Here is a 23,355-nt window from a genome sequence, read left to right on the forward strand (position 1 = left end):
GTTCAAAAAACTGGTTCAATGGTTCATTATTGCAATTTAAGCAATAATAAAGTGAAGTGATTATTGTCAAGTATGGTTAAATATCAAACCCGGAGCCGTGGGCAGCTATTGCAGGGTCCCAGGAGTAATAGGTGCCTTGCTCAAGGCCACTTTAGCTGGGAATCAAAGATGGGCGAGAGTGAAAATAACTCCAGTAATGCTGTCCCATCAGACCCATATCCCATAATTTATGCAAATATTTCTTACTGGATAATAAGTTTATCTGTGATGTTCTAAAATGCACACAAAAATAGATGGAAGGAAACACATTTGTCAGTGGCTGGTAGTCATTGATTTGAGTTTCTAATTTAAATATTGAACAAATGTTTGTCACAAAAACACATTGATCCATTTTATAAGACATGTGCTATCCCCCTGGTGGTGTATGGCTTAGTTTTGTGGCAGATTTATGCACTTTTGGAAGCTGCAAAAACGAGCCACTACCCAAGACCATTATACAGGAAGAGCCAGAATAAAATGTAAAACCACTCTATTTTCGTTTGAAAGAAGAAAGTCATATACAGGATATATATATATAGGATGGCTTGAAGGTGATTAAAATATGGGTATTTTTAATTTTGGGGGTGACCCTATGAAATACTGACCTCTCCAGAAGGGAGTCATAGCTCTTCTTCAAGAGGTTTCTCTCCCCCTCCAGGTCTAAAACCCTCTCCTGAAGCTGTAAAACAGATGATGATAATATAAGCCGGCAAACAGGAAAGCCTACAGTAAAAGTCCAAAGGTAAAACTGAATCAGTACCTCCCCCAGAGCCTGCAGTGAAAAAGTGGCCGCACTGAGCTGACCTTCGAGAGTTAGCACTCTTTGCTTCTCCTGTTTCAGCTGCTCACTCAGTTCTTCCACCTTCCCCAGCAGTGCTTCCTGGCTCTCTTTTAAAGACTTCTGGCCCTTCGGTATATTTAAAAATACACACACACACACACACACACACACACACACACCAATATTCAACGCCATTTATTAATGTTAACAGTGTAATTCTTCTAAACTTTGTGTGCTTGTGTTGAGGTTTTACTGGAACAAGAGTCTATGTAATAATTTGTATGCAGAATAAGATATGTAGCTTAAATTTATGTGAAAAAATAATAATAAATAAATGAAACTGTGGTGTATCTGATGCTTAAATCAATCTACCCTAGTTAAATTAGCATATAGCATGGGTTTTGAAGATTAGAGTGATGTCTATTTAGCGGAGACACATTTATGTGTAAAAGTAAATGGGATCTTTTTCACAAATAATATAAAAAAAATTGAAATAGAAAAGTTTAACCAGGCCCTAAAAGAATATAAGATTTTATAGTTAAACTTACCTCCTCCAGCTGATTCTCGTAAGCCTTAAAAAAGTGAAGGAGTAATAAGAATTATATACATCTTTTAATCCAGAAATATGTCACCAACACTTTCCTAGTAAACATATTTCTTTTTTTAAATTTCTTTTTTGGGGGTTTTCACCTTTATTGATAGGACAGTGGAGATATAGAGACAGGAAAGTGTGGGGAGCAGAGATAGGGGAAGGATCAGCAAAGGACCTCGAGATGGGAATCGAACTTGGGTCACTGCGGGCACCTCAATGCCACGTGTCGACACACTAACCACTAGGCTATTGGCGCTGACCTAGTAAACATATTTCTAAATGAATATATGTAGCATATTTTCTGCCATTAACTTTTTCATAAGTATTTAAAAAGTTAGTCAGCACATATGCTGTAAAGCAATGCTTAATGGTATTTTATACTATTTTTACTTTATACAGTGTACCGAAGTAATTTGAAATAACTTTATTGTTATTATTGGTAGCTTTCTGACATGCATTTCTTTACAAAATGTATAGGAATGCTCTGCCGCCTGCATGATTTAAGATCCTCTGCAGTGAATGTGTGCTGAATGTCCTCCATTTTGATGACCAAAAACTATTACTTCAATTCACTATTATCACTATCCATATCACTATTACACCAAGACTGAGAATGACTCTATGGGTTTTAGTGTCTATGCACACTACAGTGTTTTCATCACTAAACCAGTGAAGTCTAAAGCACAAGTCAAGCAATAGTTATGTCATTTAAAACTGATCATTTTTACCAATGTTTTTGGTCTGTTTAGGTTGTATAGCTCACCTCCTGAAGCCCGCCAAACTTTTCCTGAATAACCAGAAGGGCCGCACTCTTTTCAGAGAGCTGCTTCTGCAGTCTGATCACATCTACATTATCTTTTATAATAAGTCTGTAAAGAAAAACAAAAACAAATGTCACATACACACTGTGTTGACGCCATTGAGCAGTATTTGTTGGCGGAATTAAATAAAATCGTGAAGGCAGGTGCTTGATCAACTTAAACAAAATAGAGACAGAAGTAATGTTTCAACCTGACGTTTTAAACGTTAACACGTTGTGTGATCAAATTGTTTTTTTTGTGTGTGTGCTAAAGTGGCAGTGTGCTGATTCTGTTTACTTCTGAATTAAAATCATGAGCACAAATGTTAGATGTGACTGAATCAGCAATTTTACAAGTACTGTTCATTTGACTGTAATTAATAAACCTACCTGTGTCCATCCACTTGTTGTTTGCGCAGGTCTTTAACGATACCTTCGATTTCTCTCTCTTTGTCTCTGAGTGTTTCTCTTAGTGACTGAGCAGTCAACTCCAGCTCTGCCACTCTGCCCTGCTGGCTTTCTATGACTGTGGATCTGCTGAGAGAGAAAACATGCAAGAAGACGGTAAAAGCCAGATTCAGATAACGAGCAAGCAAGCTAATACATTGGTTTGGTGATTAATAGGTGTTTTAAACAGCAAATTAATAACATGGAAGCTGACCTACCATATGGACATGGATTATCAAAATGGATTTGAATCATCAAGATGGATATAAATCAAACAAGTTTAGAGTAAAGAAAGAATAAATAAAATCCTGGCAAAGCCTTTTGTGGGTAAAAGCGTATCTACATGGCTGAAGTATCTATGAATACCAGACTGCCATGAGCAGATATAATTCAAAGACATCATGATAAATCATAAGAAATTATATAAAATGGTTTCAGTGCTTACAATGTTTTTATTTAATGTAACACTACACAAATAATTTTGAATATTTTTTTCTTCACATGTATGAAGCGTAGCACTACACTGCATTTTGCAATCATGCAGACATATAAAACAACCAACAAACCTGAGTAAAGCAAGTCTGCTCATATGAAAGAGAAAGAGACAGAAAGATCCAGGGCAATAAATAGAAACATTCTTAGCTTTTTTTTTACTCATGATCCCAGCAGGCACACAATGTCATAAGACGTTCATATTAGGTTATATTAGGGTTGTGAAGTCAGTTGACCAAAATTCAATGTCTAGTCAGCGTGTAAGTACATCATTATTTTTATGCCTAATAATGACGTCAGATGACGTTGGCATTTTAGGTTGTGTTGGAAAGTGACCAAAATCCAACGTCGAGCCAACGTCATATTGATGTCAAATACTGACATTTATTCGTCAGGTATGACAACCAAAATCCAACATCTGATAGATGTCAAAGTGATAGCTGTAACATCATTAAACGTTGATATTTGGTTGATTTTAGGTTAGACATTGGGCAATGATATTGGCCTGATGTTGGGTTCTGACGTCAACTCAATTTTTAATTGCAAACAAAAGTGCAACATCCCTGTGATGTTCAATCTGGATCAATCTGACATCATGTTGACATCCTGTGTCTGCTGGGATTTATAATTATGATGATGCATGTTGACCAATATCCTTAGCATTACTTTAAACAACTGACAATTAACCACAAAAACAGAAATGCAGTTCTTTGGTTATTGTTAAAATAATATAGCATTATTGCATTCATATCAAATAATTTCATATCATATCTATTCCTTTAGACTTATGGGTGTAGTTTTTTCAATCTACCATCCATAGTATCTTAAAGCACACATCCACAGGTCAACTTACAATCGGTCCATCTCTCCTCTGGTGTCGTCCAGGGAACTGATGCCACAGCGGGCAGGAGCAGTTTGGGCAGCTCGTCTGACCCCTCCATCACCGTCTACACCTCGCCCTGAAAGATAAAAAAATAAATAAATGTCCAAGGTGCATGTCCAAAAATACACCAGTATTACAAATCTATCAAGTGTAGGCCTATTGCAATAATCAACATATCAACTTATCACACAATAGATCAGGGATGTCAAACTCAATTCCTGGAGGGCCGCAGCCCTGCACACTTTCGTTCCAACCCTAATTAAACAAACCTGATCAAACTAATTGAGTCCTTCAGGCTTGTTTGAAACCTACAGGTAAGTGTGTTGGAGCAGGGTTGGAACTAGACTGTGCAGGGCTGTGGCCCTCCAGGAATTGAGTTTGACACCCCTGCAATAGATGAACATAACCGCAATACTGTTTAGTGGACTAAAATCTGTGGATTTATGTGGAATGATTTGGAAAGCATAGTAACAAAAAAACTTAAACATGAAAGTTTTATTTAAGATTTACTTAAACTTTACAAATCAAATCCAATTTGAAAATACATACAGTAACATATTACTTTACAAAATGTATTGTAAATAAATTATATGAACATTTGAACATTATTCAGTAATATTCTTTACACACAATAATGTATATTTACACTCATTTACATAAGTAAATAAACAGACACAATGGAGAACGAAATAATCAGTGAATTTTTGTGAATTTCTGCGCACACTGCTATTTTTGTGAGCTCAAAATCGCTCATTGTTTTTACATAAAAATGAATTAAATATCTAATAATGATACTACTATTAATACAAATAATTTAATTAGCCGAGTGAGCAACCTCTGTCAACTTCTGTTAAAATGTCAGCGAGCTCAGGGAACTAAATTAGAAAGAACGACTGTTTGGAACAAGTTGTCCAAATTTGACACTGGACCAGAGTTAAAAGTGTTCGTTTTTGGGCAGTTGAATAAATAAGCTTTCAATTGATGTTTGGTTTATTATAGGGCAATATTTGTCAAAAATGTCTGAAAGTCTGGAATTTGAAAAAAAAAAAAGAGGGGGGGAAAAATCATCTTTAAAGTTGTCTAAATGGGGTATATGCAAACAGACTTTTCTATTTCAGCCTACCAGCCCAAGGGCTTATGATGAACTATCTTTCCGTCACAAAATTGCAACGTTTAAGATGTGGTTTCTTTAAATATCTGTGATTTTCATTGCTTGATAGATATGAAGTAGGTCCCAGACCCATGTTGTTTTGATATATTCACAGCATGTAATTTACAAAATATCTTCTTGAAACATAATCTTTTCATTTAACATTCTATTTATTTTTTTTATATGTGAAAGAAAAACCCACCATTTTGAAAATCTAAGGGTCACAAATCATCTCTGTTTCAAAGCTGGAGTACACCTCCTTAAAAGTCACAGTCCAAAATGGCACATTCCCACATAATGTTACAGAATCTTAATAAACTCAAGAATCGAAAAGATTTATCCCTTGACAGTCTTTATCCCTACTTGCATTATTATGCTGTTCAGTGATATAAATGGTCTTACAATGACAATAATATCACTTTCCAGAACATATGAATAATAATATAAATAATATGAAATAAAAATGTTATTTAATTTCAATTATTTTTATTAACAAGCCTACCATACCTAAAACAATACATAGTGATTTCATATTAAATCTATCTTTTTTTGGTAAGTGACTCCTCACCTGTTCGTGGCCTGATATGTGTTCTGACTCCCAGATCTAGGATGTGTTGCTTGGCTAAATTAAGTTTACTCTGTAGCGCCCCCTTCTGACTCTCTAGGGTCGCTACACGAGCCTCTAGCTCTTCAATGGTGTCCTCCAGCTCTCCGTCCCGACCAGAAGCTGATGATCCATGCTTTAACCGCAGCAGTTTAGTTGACAACCTAAACAGCCAAGACAAAGGTACTTGAGGATTTGTTAAACAAACCAATAATAATAATAATAATAATAATAATAATAATAATAATAATAATAATAATAAAACAAGTGGCAATTAGGTTTAAACATGACAACATCCAGGTTACATGAATCCACAGGATTGTTTGCTCACGCTGAGGAACTGTCATTAAAATTAGTGACAAAATATATTTTTAAGTTGGTGTGTGTTACCTGCGTAGTTTTTGCTCTTGTGTGCGGCTGTGTTGTTTGAGAAGTGTGTTTTCCTCCTGTAGTCGGTGACACTGGTCCTCCAGCTGCTCGCGTGGTACTCTGAATAATCGCTGACGATCTGTATAAATACAGAGAGACTTATAAAACAGTAATATTGTATAAGTTTTCTAAAAATTGGGCAGAAAAAATGACATTTGTGATATACAGTATAAGAATATATACACTGTAAAAATCTATTAGTTACTTTTTTAATAAAAAGTGAGTAAACATGTTGCCTTAAATGTAGGGTTGGGTACCGAAACCCGGTGCCATTATAGCACTGGTACCTTTGTAACCAGTATGTACCAGATCAAATTAGTCGCCTTTGCAGATCACTAGAGAACACTCTGGCTATTTCTCAATTTCTCAATACAAAACAAATTTTAGTACGAATTTTAGCAAATAAACACCCTTAATGTGTCTATGTATTTATCAAGATTTCATGGTGAATGTTTACTTTCACCATTTCATTTAGGGAAACCGCTTTATTTTTAGAATAAATAAGTTATAACTCTAAACTTTAATATTTAACTGGTTTAAAACACTATGCTTTCCACCTGCTCTTTTTAAAATCAGCCACAAGGACTTCTTAAGCAAGTTTTGCACTTAAGTCTGTATTGACGCATCTTCAATATCAAGAACACATCCGGGAACTTTCACGAGTCCTCCATTCTTGCGGACGTGAGTTTTACAACTGAACTTTGGCAGTCAATGATGATGTTACACAAGGACGCGAGATCTCTGAAGAAAGTGTATTGAGAAACAGCCTATATCATTCACCCAACTACACATCTGCCACCGCATTGAACTATATATCCCGTTATGCACCTCACTTACACACCAGTTCCAGATCAACCCCCCGATTACACACAGCTGAAGCTCATAAAGACTAATTACATAGACTATACAAACACTCACCACACACACACCTCTGGGCTAAGTCTTGTTACCCTGTAGTGAGCATTCTAAGCATCATACTTGTTTTCCCTTCTGTGTTGTTGACTCTTGTTTCTTTGTTTACATTGTTTCACTACGTGCCTTATAGTCGCCTGTGATATTGACCATTCTCTGGATTTCCTGGATGCTCCCATGCTGACCTTGCCTGTCTGAGGATTCTTAAATAATCCTGCAACTTTGTATCCAACCCATGTTGTTACCACCAACTTCTAACAGTTTATTTTAGTTTGGCTACAGAACAAACCAATAATGTCCATTGACTTGCATAATTAACCTAGTTAATCATTTTTAATCACATTTTAGGGTGAATATTACTATCTTACAAAATTACTTGTGATTGCTGAAATTATGAAAAAAAAATTATCAATTAATTTCACACAAGGACTAATAAATTTGCATTGGACTGCTTATTTATAATAAGAAATTATCTGGCTTATTAATTGTTTACAATCAGGACATCTTTACCTTTTATCTTGAGCACCTGTGGTTGTCTTCTCCAGCTTCTGGTGTCATGATCTGTGTCTGAAATAAAGCATATCTTCAACTGATCCCTTCATTCAACAACGTATTTGAATGAAACTAACCCTGTCAGTTCTACACACACACCTGCGAGAAGAGTTATCAGTCCAGCTCTCAAGCCCACATCCCTCACCGGGAGATCACCTGCTGTCTCATCCACTGCAAGTGACATTATGACAACAGCTCCACCTAATCACTGCCTGTATAAAGCAAGGGATTCTGAAAGTAATGTCAATAGAGAGTATGACAATTTTATGGTATTTTTCATCACACAGATAATGAATAAACAATTTATTTTTTAAATAAATTAAGAGTATCTTTAAGAGTAAATTAAAAAAATAAAATGTAAAATATAATAATTCAAATTTGAAGCCAACCCATGATCTTCCAATACTTTTTTTAGCCCTCCTGTTAATTTTTTATTCTTCTTCAAATAATTCTCAAGTGCCATTAATTGAGGAGAGTTTGATATGAATTTTAAACATTGCAGTTCCAAAAACTGATTTGTAATTACTTCATAATACATAAAAATACACAAAATAATGTCATAATATTTTACTAGTTAATTTGCAAAATACTAATATTCAGCTTAAAGTGTGTTTTAAAGGCTTAACTAGATTAAAATAATTTTGTTAACAAATATTTATTATGCAAAGATTAATTATGTATATTAATTATGTATATATATATATATATATATATATATATATATATATATATATATATATATATATATATATATATATATATATATATGTATATATATATATATGTATATGTATATATATATATATGTATATGTATATATATATATATATATGTATATGTATATATATATGTATATGTATATATATATATATATATATATATATATATATATATATATATATATATATATATATATATATATATATATATATATGTATATGTATGTATATATATATATATATATATATATATATATATATATATATATATATATATATATATATATATATATATATACATATACATATATGTATATGTATGTATGTATATATATATATATATATATATATATATATATATATATATATATATATATATATATATATATATGTATATGTATGTATATATATATATATATATATATATATATATACATATACATATATGTATATGTATGTATATATATATATATATATATATATATATATATATATATATATATATATATATATATATATATATATATATATATATATATATATATATATATAATTGAAGTCAGAATTATTAGCTCGCCAATTTTTTTTTCTTTTTCAAATATTTTTCAAATGATGTTTAACAAAGCGAGGAAATTTTCACAGTATGTCTAATAATATTTTTTTCTTCTGGAGAATGTCTTTTTTTTAAAAGCCATTTTAACATTTTAACAAATACAAAAAAAAAAAGTTTCAAATAGATTTATTTAAGGAAAATGAGAGTAAACAATTACAATTACAATAAAAATACACTAACCTATACAGTTACCATTAAAAAAGGCAGAAACAACAACAATAAGGTCACATAAGGGTTAAATATGTCATCATCTATCTAAAACTGTTTAAAAACACACAAATTATACAGTTTTCATGACCTCATAATAATTGTCAGATTGCATCAAATACTTCTACAATCAGATACTTGTAAAAATTAATGTCACATTTCAACTGAAGGCAAAGTTTACATATGGTGATGTCCTTTAATAACGGAAAACATTATCTGCTAAAAAACTATTTCAGTGATGCTAATGCAGATGGAAACAGTGACATGCATGACACTGCATACATAAGAATGAACGGTTAGACTTTACAATAAGACTGTATTAGTTTATGCATTTACTAATATGAACAATGAACAACACATTTATTACAATATTTATTAATATTTATTTAATGTAAGTTAATGGTAATTAAGTTGTTTATTGTTTTGTTCATGCATTAATTGGTGTTAACAAGAAAGAATAATGCATTAGTAAATATTGAACTATAATAAATGCTGTAAAAGTACTGTGCATTATTAGTTCATATTTGTAAATACATTAACAAAAGAAACCTTGTAGTAAAGTGTGACAGAATAAACTATAAAGTCACATACCTGTGCAACAGTGTGTCTTGTGCAAAGCATTGAGCTTTAGCATTGAGTGTTAATCCATCTCTGTGTTTCTCTGTCATTTCTGTTCAGCAGGTCTGTTCAGCCATCATGCCTTTCTTATACACTGCTGTCTTTCTAATATTCAGCTCGTCATCAGCAACATGAACATTTGTTTATGATTCGATGATTAGTTTCTCTCGTTCTTGGAAAGACGCTGCTTCATCAATCCAGCTTTAATCTGCTTAATCTCTTTCTGCTCCTCCTCCACTCTTGTGTTCCTGCCTGTATCAGTTACAAATCCATATGCAAGTATTGAAATTTTCTCCAAGAACAAAAAAAATCAAGCAAAAAGTTTAAAATGACTGATATGAGCAGCATATGGCTGGAAAAATCACGTCTGATGTGATTGGCTGTAGTTATAGTAACAAATAATCTGATTGGCTGTTGTGCTTGTAGTAAAGACATCAACAGGAGGTCAATGGAGAAAATCAGATTAGGATGAAAGGAAGCTTTAGTGTGTGTGTGTGTGTGTGTGTGTGTGTGTGTGTGTGTGTGTGTGTGTGTGTGTGTGTGTGTGTGTGTGTGTGCATTCATAGCGCTTCACTTTTTCCACATTTTTTTATGTGGAACAATCATATGGAAGAGCTGATTTGACAGTTGTCCAAAAGACGACCACTTACACCTTGCACAAATTGGGCAAGACCCAAAAGGTCTTTGCAAAAGTGGCTGGCTGTTCAGCATAGGCTATTAATAGTTAGGTTAAGGGTAAGAAAAGATGTACAAGTGTACAAGTGTAAATTGTGAAACAAAACCCATTCAAAAAATGTGAGTGAGATTCACAAAGAGTGGACTGCAGCTGGAGTCAGTGCTACAAAAACCACTGCACAGATGTATGCAAGACATGGGTTTCAGCTGCCACATTCCTTGTGTCAAGCCACTCTTGAACAACAGACAGCATCAGAAGCATCTCTCCTGGGCTAAAGACTGGACTGCTGCTGAGTGCTTCAAAGTTCTGTTCTCTGATAAAAGTAAATTTTGCAATTTATTTTGGAAATCAGTCTGGGAAAGAGAGAAAAGGCACATAATCTACTTTGCTTAATGTCTAGTGTAAAGTTTCCACAGTCTGTGATGATTCAAGGTGCCAAGTCATCTGCTGGTGTTGCTCCTCATTGTTGTCTGAGTTCTAAGGTCAATGCAGCCGTGTACAGGCATGTTGTACTTCATGTTTCCTAATGCTGACCAACTTTTTGGAGATGCAGATTTTGTTTCTGACTGTAAAACTAACAACAACCTAGTTCAGCACTGACATCTTGTGGACAAGCTAAGTAGTGCAAAAACTATTCACAAACACGTGAGGTGCTTGTACGTTATATGCTATTTAAAAAAATTAGGTTGTACATGTACAATTAGCAGGTTTAGCAATAACTACTAGTCGCATTTATACTATCTGCATGTTATGATTTATACAATAACCAGTTTGACTTTTCACTTAAAAAATAGCAAAAGAAAATAAGCACCAAAATTTAATAGATAATTATATAAACTGACTCCATATAGGCAACAGGATTTTGGTTTCCAACAAGTCATTAATCGACTGAATGTCGGTGGCCAGGTTCTATAGTGTAACGATGTAAACATAACCATCAATGTCTTACTTTGGAGGCTGTTTATAAGTAAATATACAAAAACTTGTGACGCCAGATTTCGTTTCCAAACAAGCAGATTTTGTTTGTTGGTTTTTTTAGGCCTATAATGAGCAGTGTTTACTTATGTGTGTTTGCTTACACTATTAAATTCACAGGATACCTTAATACGTTATAAGTCAAAAGATAAAGGCACATGTTTTTAATATCTAAAAAAATGTATTATAGTAATATTAATAATAATAGCATTGTAATCAATATCAACAACATTAATAATAATATTAATAATTCTAGTGCATGTTTTTAAAAAAAATGTAGTTTTTTAAAGCGTGGATAATTGTTTTGTTTTTAATATCTCTTCAAAGAAAAAGTGATTTGTGTACTCCTTTATTTTTGTAAACAAAAAAACAAGACACCAATTTGTACTCCATATTCGTGGAAAGTTCTGGTTGACAAAACAAATGCAGTGCTGATGATGATAGCAGCTCAGATGAAGCGGACAAGACAGGTTTGGATTGTAAGTGGAAGAACCCGTTTAGAAAAATGCAATATTTGAAAAATAAATGTGTCTGAATTCATGCAAAATGCTTGGGGTTATATTAATAGCAGAAACATATAGAGCATATATATGTCACATTTGAAAATAAGGTTTACTAACAAGGTTAATAATAACAATACTTTGATTAATTCGACTTAGTCTCTATTTCAGAGGTCGCCTTTTGAAAATAAACCACTAACTATATAAACTAATCCGGCATATGTTTTACACAGCGGTACTAGCTGCAACCCAGTACTGGGAAACACCCATGCACTCTCTCATTCACACATGCACTCATATAAGGCCAGTTTATTCAATTCACCTATAGCACATGTCTGCATGAACCTTGAGCATCCGAAGGAAACCCCCATAAACACAAGGAGACCATGCAAACTCCACACAGAAATGCCAACTGACCCAGCCGGGACTCGAACCAGCGACCTTCATGCATGTGAGGCCACCGTGCCGCACTGAACAGGACAGCATTTATGAATCGGTTTAACAATACATTATCCAAATTCATGCTTATCAACATTAGTTAATGAACTTTGAGTGAACTAACAAGGAACAACTTTATTTTTGATGAACTAACATTAACAAACATGAATAAAAACCGTAATGAATGTATTGTTTATTGTTGGTTCATTTTTTTAGTAAATACATTAACTAACATTAGCTAATTTAACTTTATTGTGAAGTGTTACTGAAATATAAGAAATCATTGTTAAAATGTCTTATCAGTGTCAGGGTTTTGTTTATGACTGTAATTGTATAATTATAAAGATTATAATATAACTTGCATCCAGCCACGTATCACTTTATACAGTTACCTATTACTTTCACATTCACAGTTTAGGAAACAAAATTCAGTGGCATCTAAAACAACTAAAACATGACAGAAAAAAAGAGAGTGTAAACAGTTTAAGTGCTGACGGTGCTACTTTTGCCTTGGCAGATAATTAAAAGTAAACTAAACCCTCCACAGTTCATTTCCTCCTCTACACTCACCGGCCACTTTATTAGGTACACATTACTAGTACTGGGTTGGACTTTTTGACTTCAGAACTGCCTTAATTCTTTGTGGCATAGATTCAACAAGGTACTGGAAATGTTCCTCAGAGGTTTTGTTTCGTATTGACATGATAGCATCACACTGTTGCTGCAGATTTGTCGGATTTTATCCATGATGGGAATCTCCCGTTCCACTACATCCCAAACGTGCTCCATTGGATTGAGTTCTGGTGTCTGTGGAGGCCATTTGAGTACAGAGAACTGATGACATGGTCAGCAACAATACTCAGGTAGGCTGTGGTTTTGACACAATGCTCAATTGGTACTAATGGGCTCAAAGTGTGCCAAGAAAATATCCCCCACACCATTACACCACCAGCAGCCAGAACTGTTGATAGAAGGCAGGATGGACTAAAGCTTACATGTTGTTGACGCCAAATTCTAACCCTTCAGAAATCGAGACTAAACCAGGCAACCAATCTTCTGTTGTCCACTGTTGGTGAGCCTGTGGAAATTGAAGCCCACAGAACTGCTGCTCACTGAATATTTTCTGTATTTTGGAGCATTCTCTGTAAACCTAAGAAATGGCTGTGCGTGAACATCCCAGTAGATCAGCAGTTTCTGTAATACTCAGACCAGCTCGTCTGGTACCGACAACCATGTCACGTTTAAAATCACCTCTCTTCCCCATTGTGATGCTCGGTTTGAACTACAGCAGATCGTCTTCTCTAATGGTTCTCAAAGTGGGGGTTGGGACCCCCCGAGGAGTCACGGGACAATGAAGGGGGGTCGCCTGGTGATTTCCAGAATTACCATATTTTATTCATAACCTACTGAAAAGAAAAAATATGTTTATGGTTACTTTATATGGTAACACTTTACAATAAGGTTCATTAGTTAATGCATTTACTAACATGAACTAATCATGAACAACACTTAATTAATTAATCATTATTGAACATTTACTAATGCATTATTAACATACAAGTCCATGCTTGTTAACATTAGTTAATGAACTAACATTGAACAACTGTATTTTCATTAACTAATGCTTATTAACAGGAATCAATACTGTAGTAAATGTATTGTTCATTGTTTGTTCATGTAAGTAAATGCATTAATTAACATTAACTAATGAACCTTACTGTAAAGTGTGACCCTTTATACTATATAGTTACTAAAGTAGCGTATAGTTACTAGTTCTATTGGATTGCGACCTCTGAAGTTATTACATAATATTAAAGACTGCAGCAGATTGGTTTTATGGCACCAGGTTAAACTTGGCCCATTTACAGCACTCACATAAATTTATATATATATTTTTTAAGAAAAATAGAATTGGGCTATTGGAGTGTGCGCGCCAATACATGCAAGGTTTCTATATTTCTAACTACCTTGAAGGATATTGGGGGTCGCGAGTCACTGCAATTTTGAAGGTTGTGGGGTAAAAGTTTGGGAACCCCTGGTCTTGACCATGTCTACATGCCTAAACGCATTGAGTTGCTGCCATGTGATTGGCTGAATAGAAACTAGTGTTAACAAGCAGTTGGACAGGTGTACCTAAAAAAGTGGCCGGTAAGAGCATTTACATTCATTGTCATTCATATAAAAGACTGAAAAAGAAAACAACACATTTTTATTCTTGCTGAGAAACGATCTTTGTGCTCTTCCCAAAACTTCCATAACATGATGACCACAATCAGGTATTAGAGATATCGAGACACACCCAACTCGGCTATTTATATAAAGTCTGTATTATTATCTGTTATAACCACAATAAAGGCACTAATAAAAGAGTTGTTTGTCAGAGTTCAATCTTTGAAAAGGACTCTTGATGCTTTTGTTAATTCGTAGACCCATTAGTTGTACACCATTAAAGCAAAAAAATAAAACATTCAGACAAAATGATCACAAGTCAGCTTTTAAAATGCATTTATTTTGGGTCACTTCTGCAAGTAAGGACGTCCCAAAACAAGAGAGATAATATGAAAGAGGCTGTCCTGAATAAAGTATTGAGGGATGAGAGGGGCATTTAAAACAAGAAAAAGAAGCAAGGTATGGTTATAGGAAACAATAAAAGGGAGGAGTTTGAAAATAAGGAAGAACTTTGCTTCAAGGCAGGACAAAGGTTGATGTACATTGCCTTCCCGTCATGGGAGAAAGGAGAATTGGCAATAAAGCAGGTCATCATCAGTCAGAAGAAAGGGAACAGAGACTGATAAACACCAGAAACTGAGAGTTTAAACAGGTTAAAAATATCAGCTGGAAACACTGTAATGCCAACATGACAGGTTGTTTCGATTAAAGACAGTTTTTTGAATGCAGGCGTTAAATAGGACATTGCAGTGTGACAAAAGTGCTGTTTACTCTGGACACATACTGGCTTGATCATGGAACTGGTTTTGGCTTTTGCATTGCTGTGTGTGCTTTCTGTATCGGTAAGTCACTCTTACTCTATACAGCTGTTATTTGTGGTTGGTGTTAACGGAGAGTGTCCTGATTTGGGGGTCAGGTTGTAAAACCTTTAGACAGGCATGACAAAGAGGTTTCATTTTCAGGACAAAAACACCTGTGATCGATACTAAATGGAGCTTGAAAAAGTGAATGTAAAGAAAAGCTCTGTTTATAAAGACTGAATACAAAGAGAAACCAAAGAGTCAAGTGTAATTCTTCTTGTAAAGCAAGTAAATTATATATACTGTATATAAAGTGCTCAGCATATATAAGTACAGCCCTCAAAAATCTATCTTTTAAATTAATAATTTAATAGGAAGCTATACAATATTATATTTGTGCCTATACATTTAATTAGTCAGTACTGAAGCCAAATCTGGAGCTTATCTTACAAAACAACCAGTGTTGGGGAGTAACTAGTTACATGTAACGGCATTACATAAATACAAAATAACAGTTTTACAAAATAACAAAATAATTATTACAAAATAATTTGTTACAGTTACTGAGAAAAAACGTGTAATTAAATTGCAGTTACTTGTGAAATGTTAATGATTACAAATGGGTTACATCTACAAATTTTCTTTAAAAATTTGGGATATGCTGAATAATATTAGTCTGTTGCTTTGCCGGTTTTTGATATGCATGTTGCCTTCTGCTAAGGCTGTTTATTATAGCGGTGCTATTTTGATGCTTTTGATTTGCGGTGCTACCACGGGCGTAAATCCCAGGGGGAACATGTCCTAGGTATAAATGCTTGAAAATGATTTAGGTGGAAAATATCCATTAGATACTTAAAAGTAATCAAAAAGTAATCAAATGTAGTAGATTACTTTACTTTTATAAAGTACTTGAAACATTACATTTTAAAGAGGGTAATTTGTAATCTGTAATCTATTACATTTCCAAAGTAACCTCCCCAACACTGAAAATAACTTACGATAATGGTCCAAAAAACTAGTACACCCACATTTATTTGTCATAGAAAAATATTAAATACAAATAAAAATGGAAAAATCAAGAGAAGCAGGTTGTAATTTATTTTTGCAATATTTTGCTATATTTAATTTTTTAATATGTTTGATGACTAAAATATTATTTTAATGAATATATCTGTTTTATAAATCAGTTTTGTTTAATTAAATCAAAATACATTGCCTATATTCACTGATAAATTGATAAAAATATTCATTTTCAAAATGGTGTGTACTCAATTATTTTATATACCTATAAAAGGTATTTTGATGTTGTTGTTGTTGTATATACAGATTATTAGAGCTTTAAAGATTTGGATATCTTATCAATAACATAACACGCAATAAACATTATACAAGGGCTTAACAATCTGTGGTCAATGAAAAAACTAAAGAGGATTTATGAGATCAATTTTGCTTTAATCTAATTGTGTTTTTTGTGTGTGGTATATAAACATATAAGTAAATATGAAACTGCTTAATTTGAAAAAGAGCCAGAAATAAGAACTAATGGAGGTATAAGAAAATCATAAACAAGATGTTTTTGACAATTACAAGGGAAATAGGCTAAAACCAGACTAATACATGGTATAAGTATCATAGGGGCTTGTGTCCCAATTCAGCAGCATTCCTCTGCTACATCCATTATGCTACTGTATATAATAAATCAGCATTAAGGTGCCACAAATTTGGACTGTTGTGTGTTTGAAGCATCCTCGTATACAGTTGTAATGACATTATGTGGCTTTTGTGATTTAATTGGTTATGAACATGGCAATGTTTCTGTCTTTTGTTTATTACAAACATGCCCTGTTTTAAAATGTTTTAAACTTGTAAAACTCTTAAGGTGCAGCTGATCACAGAGAGTTGGAACAGATCTTTTAATCCTAGTTTCTTTGCAAATCCTGTTTTGTGGACATGTTTATAAGTGTGGTCACATTTTAATTTGATGGTCTGTTTGTTGAATTTAAGTTACATTGCATCTACTGTACATGCAAACTAATTCTCATTAGATTATAACTGTTAGGTTGGGGTTAGAGTTAGTGTAAGTTGACATGTACTTGCAAAGTTTTCTATAAAATTAGTTAGATGTCTGTTGAAGGAGCAGTATCAACAGATATTGAGCAGACAGTCTACTAATACTCAAATGGACCATCAAAATAAAGTGTTACCAAACATGTTACTATGAAGCCATGCTAATAAACACCTGTCAGTCAATATTGGTGGGTGGGGAAAACCACACTCCTACGCTACGTCACTTAAATTATAATTTTAACATCAGGAATTTTTTTTAATTAGACTTATTGTCTTTATATCACTCCAATATGACTGTGGACACTCTATACCTAAACACAGTTCTGTGTAAACAGCTTTATAAAAGTTGATTTTCGAAAAAGTTTTGATTTTAAGTGGTTTTAACAATTTTGAAATGAATTGAAAATTTGGGAGAACCTGCTTTATTTCTGAAATTAACAGAACCTTGATGCAGTCAGTGTTGTTAAAATAATCTCAATAGGGGATGTGAGGGGCAATTAAAAAGACAGAAGTGAATTATATTAGTTAGATAAGAAAAAAATGGAGGCGTTGCAAAATAAGGAAATACTTTGCTCAAAGGTGGGGCAAAGGCTGGTGTAGTTACATTTTTCTCTTTAATTCTATTTAAATCCTTTTTACATCTAACCACACTTGAACAGATAAACACACAGATCTTTTTGAAAAGGCCCATTTTTTAGCAAACCTCAAAAACCTAAGAGTTGTTTTACTTGGGATCTCTGCCGTTTAATGGTAGCTTGTCTTAGATTGCCCTGTGTGCAATGGCAAGAAACTAGAATCAATTAGATTTTATGTCTTTGTCAACTAAAACATTCACTGATCTAGTGAGTGATTTTTGATGTCATATAAAAATAGTATTGTGGTGTTGATTGCAATGTAGCAGAATGAGAGCCAGTAGAACATTGGTCAGGTTTTAAAAATTCATTCAACATCTGAATCACTTAAAACCCACAGACAACATGTGGATTCAGTGTATCAGTCTCAAAGATGGTGAGAACATTTCTTGCCACTGTGTGTGCTGGGAGATGAGTACTGTATGATTCTCACTGTAAAAATACATTAGAAACTCAACATTTACAATTACAATATGTATTAAAGTCAAAAATATGTGCCAGTCGATTAAGACCAATATGCAAATAACTGTGTACACATATACAACACAAGCCTGAGGAAAACTGCTGGTATGGTGAATTCAAATGCAGATGTGTGGGAGAGCAGGGCTGAATCAGCCCACAAGATTAATGAAGTAAACAAGAGAACACCATCCTTTAAGTTTCAAGACAGTCAGTGCAATCACATGGACACTAATACTTAATTTTACATACTTGATTTTAATAGGACAGTCACACTTTACAATAAGGTTTTACTAATTAATATTAGTCAGTGTGTTTACTCATTTGCTAATGCATTATTAAAATCATGGGCGTCACGGTGGAGCAGTGGGCAGCACGATCGCCTCACAGCAAGAAGGTTGCTGGTTCGAGCCTTGGCTGGGTCAGTTGGCATTTCTGTGTGGAGTTTGCATGTACTCCCCATGTTCACGTGGGTTTCCTCCGGGTGCTCCGGTTTCCTCCAAAGTCCAAAGGCATGCGCTATAGGTAAATTGAATAAACTAAATTGGGCGTAGCTTATATGTGTGAATGCAAGAGTGTTTCCCAGTGTTGTGTTGCGGCTGGAAGGACATCCGCTGCGTAAAACATGCTGGATAAGTTAGAGGTTCATCCCCTGATTAATAAAGGGATTAAGCTGAAAAGAAAATGAATGAATGAATTTTTAAAATTAAAATTCATGCTTGTTAACATTAGTTAATGCACTGTGAGTGAACTAACAATAACCTACTGCATGTCCATTAACTATCTTGAACAAATAGTGTAATAAATGTACTGTTCATTGTTTGTTTATGTTAGTAAATGCATTAACTAACATTAACTAATTCAATTTTATTGTTTAGTCATAATCGTAGTACACAAAATGAATCAAGACATGTTGAGTTATTTCTATTTTAGTTGCAATATTGAAGTACAGTACACACATGTAAACACCTTAACCAACTATTACCATAGTGTAGGACATTTGTTACGCACCGTCTAGGAATGGTGCACGACATGAAAGACAAAACATCGAAGATGAAGTCAAAGTTTTATTGGGGTTTGAATTCGGGAGCTGACAAGGCCAAAATAACAAACAAAAATTCCTTTATGTTAGATCTCTAACTAACTTACCTGATCAAAAAGAAAAGAAAGTAGAATTCACTACCCTAACTACCTAACCCAAAAACAGAGGTCAAAAGGTTTTACAAAGAAAATGGCGTCAAACTCGTTACTATCCCTATACTATCACCACATTTTGAAACAAGATAGGCCATACACACAAGGCTGTATGACAATGTATTCTCTACACCTAGCAACTCAGTACAGGACAACAGTCACACATGGTTTCCATTCAAAGATTTCTTTCCATTCATTTGGGGTGTTGAAATTAATTGCTACTTCAAAGTACAATGATGCAGAGCCAGACAATTCAGCATCAGTTATTATGTTATTATTTTATTGTGACATTATCATATGCACTGAGTTGCGTTGGCTTATTAGAGAGAGGGAGGCAGTTGTTAGTAATTAAAGCTACTTAGAAAAGAAGATAACTGTGCATAATTTGTTGCTAAGTTGCTAAGAGGTATGTTTCCTTTCCTCTCCTAGCAGTGATCCTTGTGGATCCAGACATGTGCATGTCTGCAGAGCGAGCTTTCTCCACCGTGTCTATCATGGATCAGCTGTGATAGCTGAAGCTGTTCTTCAGTGTCAGCGTCACTGCTCTGTGAACAATGCTGAACATTAAAGCCAATCACAGCCCTTTCTGTTGAGCGCGTGAACAATGACCAAATATAGACGTTTAAGAACTTGATCGACAATGCTCAAAAAGCAAGCTGGATTAATATTTACATTTGTTTGTTTGCTTAAAATGCTTGCATGTGCATGTGCTTGAGTTTAATACATACAAAATGAGTGTTTTCTTTGAGAAGGTAAAATTAAAGGTACCGTGATGCATTGAGATGTTGAAATGAACTGAAATGATGACTTGATATTGATAACTGAACCGAATCATGTAGGTTTACAACTGTAACATTCGGTGTGTGGGATCAAACTCCATTAAGCAACACTCTCCCACCAGTACTTCATTTATACTCTCATCCAGTACACCATGAGTCATGGGGGCATGAATGAAATGCTTATGAATGAAAGTCAAAAGTTATGTTTTAAAGGAAATTAATTCACAAATTATATGGAACTTCAGAGGAAGTTTTGGATAGAGTGGTGATGTATTGATGTTAATCAATCTATGTACTATTACATGTAAAAGGGGAACATGAAAGAAAAATTATAAAAGCTGCTCATATAAACATTCAAGTTTTATTATTTCCTTATTCAGATTAGGGTATACAATATGATTATTTATGTACATGCAAACGTAGTCAGTGTAGATATTGAGTTCTAAAACTAATCTCTAAAATCTGGAGGAAATGCACCATGTTACTGAACAGTGTTTTTATATGACAGTTTTAACTTGAAAATTTGTGAAGATGGATTATTGTGAATCTGTCTTTTTCCAGGAATAATGTTTGTTTTGATCTTGGGCATTAGCTGATTTACTTCTCATATGTTTTGTGCATCTGTGTTTGAATTCCCACACCAGCAGTTTTCCTCAGGCTCATGTTGCACATGTTTATGTGGATGTGAGACTAGTTCAGCCAACAAACAGTTTCACTTTGTATTGGTTAAGCACCACTGAACATGTTGAGTAAATTTACATTCTGTTTAGGATTCATAATTATTAATTAATCTATTGAGATAATATGTAAAAATCAGTTTCACAAATTTTCAATTGACTTTTTTGCAGTGCAGAATGCACAAATAGAGTAACATTACAATACATGTTGCAAGACAGGTAACATTTCAGAGAAACTAAAATACAAACAAACAAAAACCGTATAGGGGCACTTTATTGTTAACCCTTATGTGCTATTTGGGGATGTTTTCATCCACTTTGATTTTGAATTTGGCCATAACATTCTCTGTGTTTCAGCAAATGGAATGATTTTTAGCGACAAATCTTATTTTAAATCATATTTTGGGAACATAAAAAAGAAAAGAAAAATGTTACTACCTTTTTGTTAGGTTCGGGGCTGTTTTTGCCCAATACAAATTATGTTTTTGCCCCATTAACTTCCATTATAAGCCATGACAGCATATAACCATGCATTCTTCATGTTTCTGGTTTTCCCTGTTAGGAAGAGGTACAATTTGTGATTTTTTTTATGTTGATCATCAGTTGCAGTGCAAAAAAGCTTAGTTTCTGGCTTAACACTAGAAGCGCCGCAGGTCGATACCTAAAATCGCCAGTGCAGGTAAATTTTACCCAGCACAAATTTTGTTTAGAAATTGCTAAAAAAATAAATAAATAAGAAACGATTTCACTGTTTTTCGCTACTGTTAACAATGACTGTTAGACTCATGAAATGATTATTTCAGGATAGCAAGATTACTTTAGGAGTAGGTTATGAGTAGGTTAAAATATCTAAATATTTGATGCATAACTTATTTCTTAATTATTCATTGCATTTTGTGTTTTTAATAGCTACAAATCGCCTTCTTTTAGTCATTGTGACTTTATTAATTTATTATAACCACTAATTCAGCTAGTGAACTTGAAAGTAAAATCATAGTAATTTCAAACAAAAGCAGTGCATAAATACAAGCTTTTTTATAGTGGGTAAATTTGACTCACGCTGGCGCTTATAGGTATAAATATCCCACATTTTAATCTATTTTTATCTAAACAATTTTTAATATCTGGGAATTTTAGTAAAATTCAATGACTGGGAGGCTTGAATTTTTTGTTGAAGTGCTGTTATGTACATTTGATTACCCCATAGTGATTACCCCTAGATTACCCCTATGATACCCCATAGTTGTTTTAGTATTAAAATAACATGGTTATAATATAGTGTGTTTGAGAAAATTAAAAAACAAGCAGATCAGCTCTCAGAACATAGTACTTAGTAAGGGTGTAAGTGTAAAAGTTTGAAAGCACCCTTACATTTTCAAGTGAACCATAGTTCACGTGAATCTATACCCCAGACCTTCTCTTTCAGGCAGACTCAGGTACAGTTCATGGGTGTGCACCCAAGTTCAGAAGACAACGTAAATCTGCACAGTTTTGCTCCAACCCTAATTAAATACAGCTGATGCCACTAATTAAGGTGTCCATGACTCTTTTGAACACCTTGATTACTTGGATTAGCTGTATTTGATCAGGGTGTGATTAAAACTGTGCAGAGCTGCAGCCCTCCAGGAATCCAGTTTGAGAGCTATGATCTAAAGGGTTAATGGTGCCTGCTGATGATCAACAATAAAATTAAAAGTTTTATCTCTTCCCAACAGTAAAACCAGCAACAATCAAGAAAGAATGATTATATGAGGTCATGGCTTTGCAATTAAAAAATGTGGTTATATTGGAAGTCTATTGGGCAAAATTAGCCCCGAACATAATAAAAGGGTAGTCAATTTGAACAATACACAAGGGTCAATCACCCTTGATGAATAATGTTTTAGCTTTAACATACAATATTCTATTAGACTTATCACTGAGTGCTGCTATAGCATCAGGTAAATAAGACATTTATTATAATGATCAAATGACTCTGTGGAATGCTTGAATAAAAATTTTCTATTTTATATTAACAATGATTAATTACATAAAAATGTGAGTTTATATACATAATTATTGTGACTTAACTTTTAAAGGCATTTAAACAAACATAAATATATATTAAATATAAAATAATATATTCTGTTTCTCTGGATTTACAATTTATAGT

General features: G+C 33.7%; 2 protein-coding genes across 13 annotated transcripts in view; one reads left to right on the forward strand and one right to left on the reverse strand.

Annotated features, from left to right (window-relative positions):
* Nucleotides 1-10,369, reverse strand: part of rpgrip1 (RPGR interacting protein 1) — a 29,581-nt gene extending 19,212 nt beyond the window's left edge. For 2 of the 11 annotated variants that reach the window (XM_073941421.1, XM_068217153.2), the window contains exons 1-11: nucleotides 9,811-10,307; nucleotides 7,780-7,892; nucleotides 7,639-7,695; nucleotides 6,178-6,295; nucleotides 5,752-5,951; nucleotides 4,004-4,109; nucleotides 2,602-2,748; nucleotides 2,176-2,281; nucleotides 1,369-1,392; nucleotides 800-946; nucleotides 645-718 (exon numbers count right to left, since the gene is read on the reverse strand). In XM_073941421.1, the coding sequence (XP_073797522.1) occupies nucleotides 645-718; nucleotides 800-946; nucleotides 1,369-1,392; nucleotides 2,176-2,281; nucleotides 2,602-2,748; nucleotides 4,004-4,109; nucleotides 5,752-5,951; nucleotides 6,178-6,295; nucleotides 7,639-7,695; nucleotides 7,780-7,864 (1,064 nt within the window). In that variant the 5' untranslated portion in view covers nucleotides 7,865-7,892; nucleotides 9,811-10,307. Of the gene's footprint in view, nucleotides 1-644; nucleotides 719-799; nucleotides 947-1,368; nucleotides 1,393-2,175; nucleotides 2,282-2,601; nucleotides 2,749-3,224; nucleotides 3,240-3,991; nucleotides 4,110-5,751; nucleotides 5,952-6,177; nucleotides 6,296-7,638; nucleotides 7,696-7,779; nucleotides 7,912-9,810 lie in introns of all 11 variants that reach the window. The other 9 variants (XM_073941423.1, XM_073941420.1, XM_073941422.1 and 6 more) reach the window with 7 other exon arrangements.
* Nucleotides 10,370-14,931: 4,562 nt separating this feature from the next.
* Nucleotides 14,932-23,355, forward strand: part of ptprh (protein tyrosine phosphatase receptor type H) — a 38,439-nt gene continuing 30,015 nt past the window's right edge. Inside the window, exon 1 of one of the 2 annotated variants that reach the window (XM_017354021.4) lies at nucleotides 14,932-15,437. In XM_017354021.4, coding sequence (XP_017209510.2) covers nucleotides 15,390-15,437 — 48 coding nt within the window. In that variant the 5' untranslated portion in view covers nucleotides 14,932-15,389. The remainder of the gene's footprint in view (nucleotides 15,438-23,355) is intronic. The other variant, XM_073941426.1, reaches the window with a different exon arrangement.

Source organism: Danio rerio, chromosome 24 (genome assembly GCF_049306965.1).
Source record: "Danio rerio strain Tuebingen ecotype United States chromosome 24, GRCz12tu, whole genome shotgun sequence".
Classification (NCBI taxonomy): domain Eukaryota; kingdom Metazoa; phylum Chordata; class Actinopteri; order Cypriniformes; family Danionidae; genus Danio; species Danio rerio.